Genomic DNA, 2,016 nt, shown 5'->3' on the forward strand with positions numbered 1-2,016 from the left:
TTCCAAACTTTGGTTGACTATTTGATGTGCTCTTATAAAGTGTTTGATGGAAGTTTGTTGTTATTGAATAAGCATCATACATGCTTTCACATTGTTGGTTCACATTTGTTATCGTTGTTTAATGTTTACAAGGCACCAAATTCCTATTTGTGACAATTATAGAGTGTTTATGTGTTCCATTTTCATATATTGCAGATACGAGCGTTCAAACGTTTTTGTCGTAAAGTTATAATTATGGATGGTGCACATTTGAAGGGTGATTTTAAGGGAACCATATTGCATGCAATAGCTATGGATGGGAACAACCAGATACTGCCCCTTGCGCACGGAATATGCAAAAAAGATAGTGGTCTTACTTGGACATGGTTTCTTGAAAAGTTGTACGAATGTGTTGGTGATTGTCAAGAATTGACTTTTGTAACTGATAGGGCCGATGCAATTCGGGTTGGTATTGAAAATGTTTTCCTATATGCTCATCATGGCTTGTGTGCTTTTTATCTACTAGGAAACATAGTACACAGGTTTGGGAATAATGATAAAACAAAGGTGTTGTTTTGGAGGCTTGTGAAAGCTTACAAAAGAAATGTTTTTGAAGAACTGTGGTATAAATTTAGTTCTACTAGGTCGCAAGTAGCAGCGTATCTAAGTGAAATTCCCCGGGCTAAATGGACTAGATCATATTCGTTGTCGAAATGGTATGATTACATGACCTAAAACAGTGCAGAGTCCATGAATGATTTATCTGTAGATGCAAGGAAGATGCCTATAACACCCCTTCTTGAGTTCTTCCGTCGTCTTTCACAGGAATGGTGTAACAAGCGTCACATCAAAGGAGATATGAATTTAATTTGGACTTTAATTAGGTCGAATAATAAGTTAATTATATATGTCTTCTTTACAGGGAAACGTTCAACAGTGCTAACTGAGTGGGCTGAAAAAGTAGTTAGTAAAAATGAAGAGTGTACGACAGGATGGTCCGTTTCTGGTGTTTCAGATGCAATATATCAAGTTCATGATTTCAAACATGGTGGCATAGTTGATCTGATGCAAGAGACTTGTACATGAAAATATTGGGAAGGAACTGGGTTGCCTTGTAGTCATGTCATAATGGTCTTGAAGCACTTGAAAAAAACTAATTTCGGACATTTGACTATAGATGCTTACAAAATGGAAACGTACCGAAGTACGTATGAGGAGCCGGTTTACCCCCTTCCAGAATCGTTTGATTGGGAGATTCCTGCTGAGATGAAGGTTGTTAAACCCTTGATAATGGATACACGTCAAGCTGGTAGACCGAGAAACATAAATTGTATCCCGTCACAAGGTGAGGAACCTATAGTAAAAAGGTGTAGTAGATGTGATAGTACAACACATAATGCAGCGACTTGTCCGACATTGGTCCCAAAGAAACAAAAAAGACTACAAAAAGTAGTGCAACATCTGGTAGTAACACAAAAGGGAAAGGGAAAGGGACAGAAGGGACTCAGGAGATGCTAGAGACGCACAGAACACAAGAGATGCGTTGGACGAGTTGGACGCAGAGAGAAGACTATTGTTCAACGTTTGATTTGAATGATTGATGTTGTATTTATAGTTAATTATGTTTTGTTTTAGAGGACATTAATTTGTGTACTTCGAAATGGTGTGTTTATTTTAAAGATGATGGATAATATTATGATTATATTAATGCATAATCACTAGTAGAATAATAACTAATACTCGAAGATAATCATTCAACAAACCAGTAACATATAGTAAACGTACAACAACAGTAATTAACTTAAGGGAATTGCAAAGGATACTTTTCTTTCTCCATTGTTATGTAGTCGTCCCTAATTCTTATTTTATCTTCCATACGCTCCTTTTGGCTACCAAGTTCTACCATATCTGCATCATTGTCAGCATGCCATTTTTCAGATAGTTTGATATTCTTCTTAGGTTTTTTATCCATTCCTCATGATCTTTTATTTTTTTTTACTAATCATCAATCTTTCCTCAACCTCTTAGCACTCTGCC

General features: G+C 36.5%; 1 protein-coding gene across 1 annotated transcript; it reads left to right on the top strand.

The window, feature by feature from the left end:
- The first annotated feature begins 234 nt into the window (after positions 1 to 234).
- On the top strand, positions 235 to 1,497 carry LOC145009989 (uncharacterized). Its single transcript, XM_078968593.1, has 4 exons — positions 235 to 602; positions 720 to 811; positions 902 to 1,057; positions 1,157 to 1,497. Exons 1-4 carry the CDS (start codon positions 235 to 237, stop codon positions 1,495 to 1,497), a joined length of 957 nt encoding a protein of 318 aa, XP_078824719.1.
- The last annotated feature ends 519 nt before the right edge of the window (positions 1,498 to 2,016 follow it).

Source organism: Lactuca saligna, chromosome 8 (genome assembly GCF_052625555.1).
Source record: "Lactuca saligna cultivar CGN05327 chromosome 8, ASM5262555v1, whole genome shotgun sequence".
Taxonomy (NCBI): domain Eukaryota; kingdom Viridiplantae; phylum Streptophyta; class Magnoliopsida; order Asterales; family Asteraceae; genus Lactuca; species Lactuca saligna.

What these genes read in the sequence shown, in the direction of transcription:
- LOC145009989 (XM_078968593.1), top strand. Translation starts at nt 235, where the DNA reads ATGGATGGTGCACATTTGAAGGGTGATTTTAAGGGAACCATATTGCAT. An exon ending in AATGTTTTTGAAGAACTGTG is followed by an intron (nt 603 to 719) that starts GTATAAATTTAG and finishes GACCTAAAACAG; the next exon opens with TGCAGAGTCCATGAATGATT. An exon ending in TGATCTGATGCAAGAGACTT is followed by an intron (nt 1,058 to 1,156) that starts GTACATGAAAAT and finishes ATTTGACTATAG; the next exon opens with ATGCTTACAAAATGGAAACG.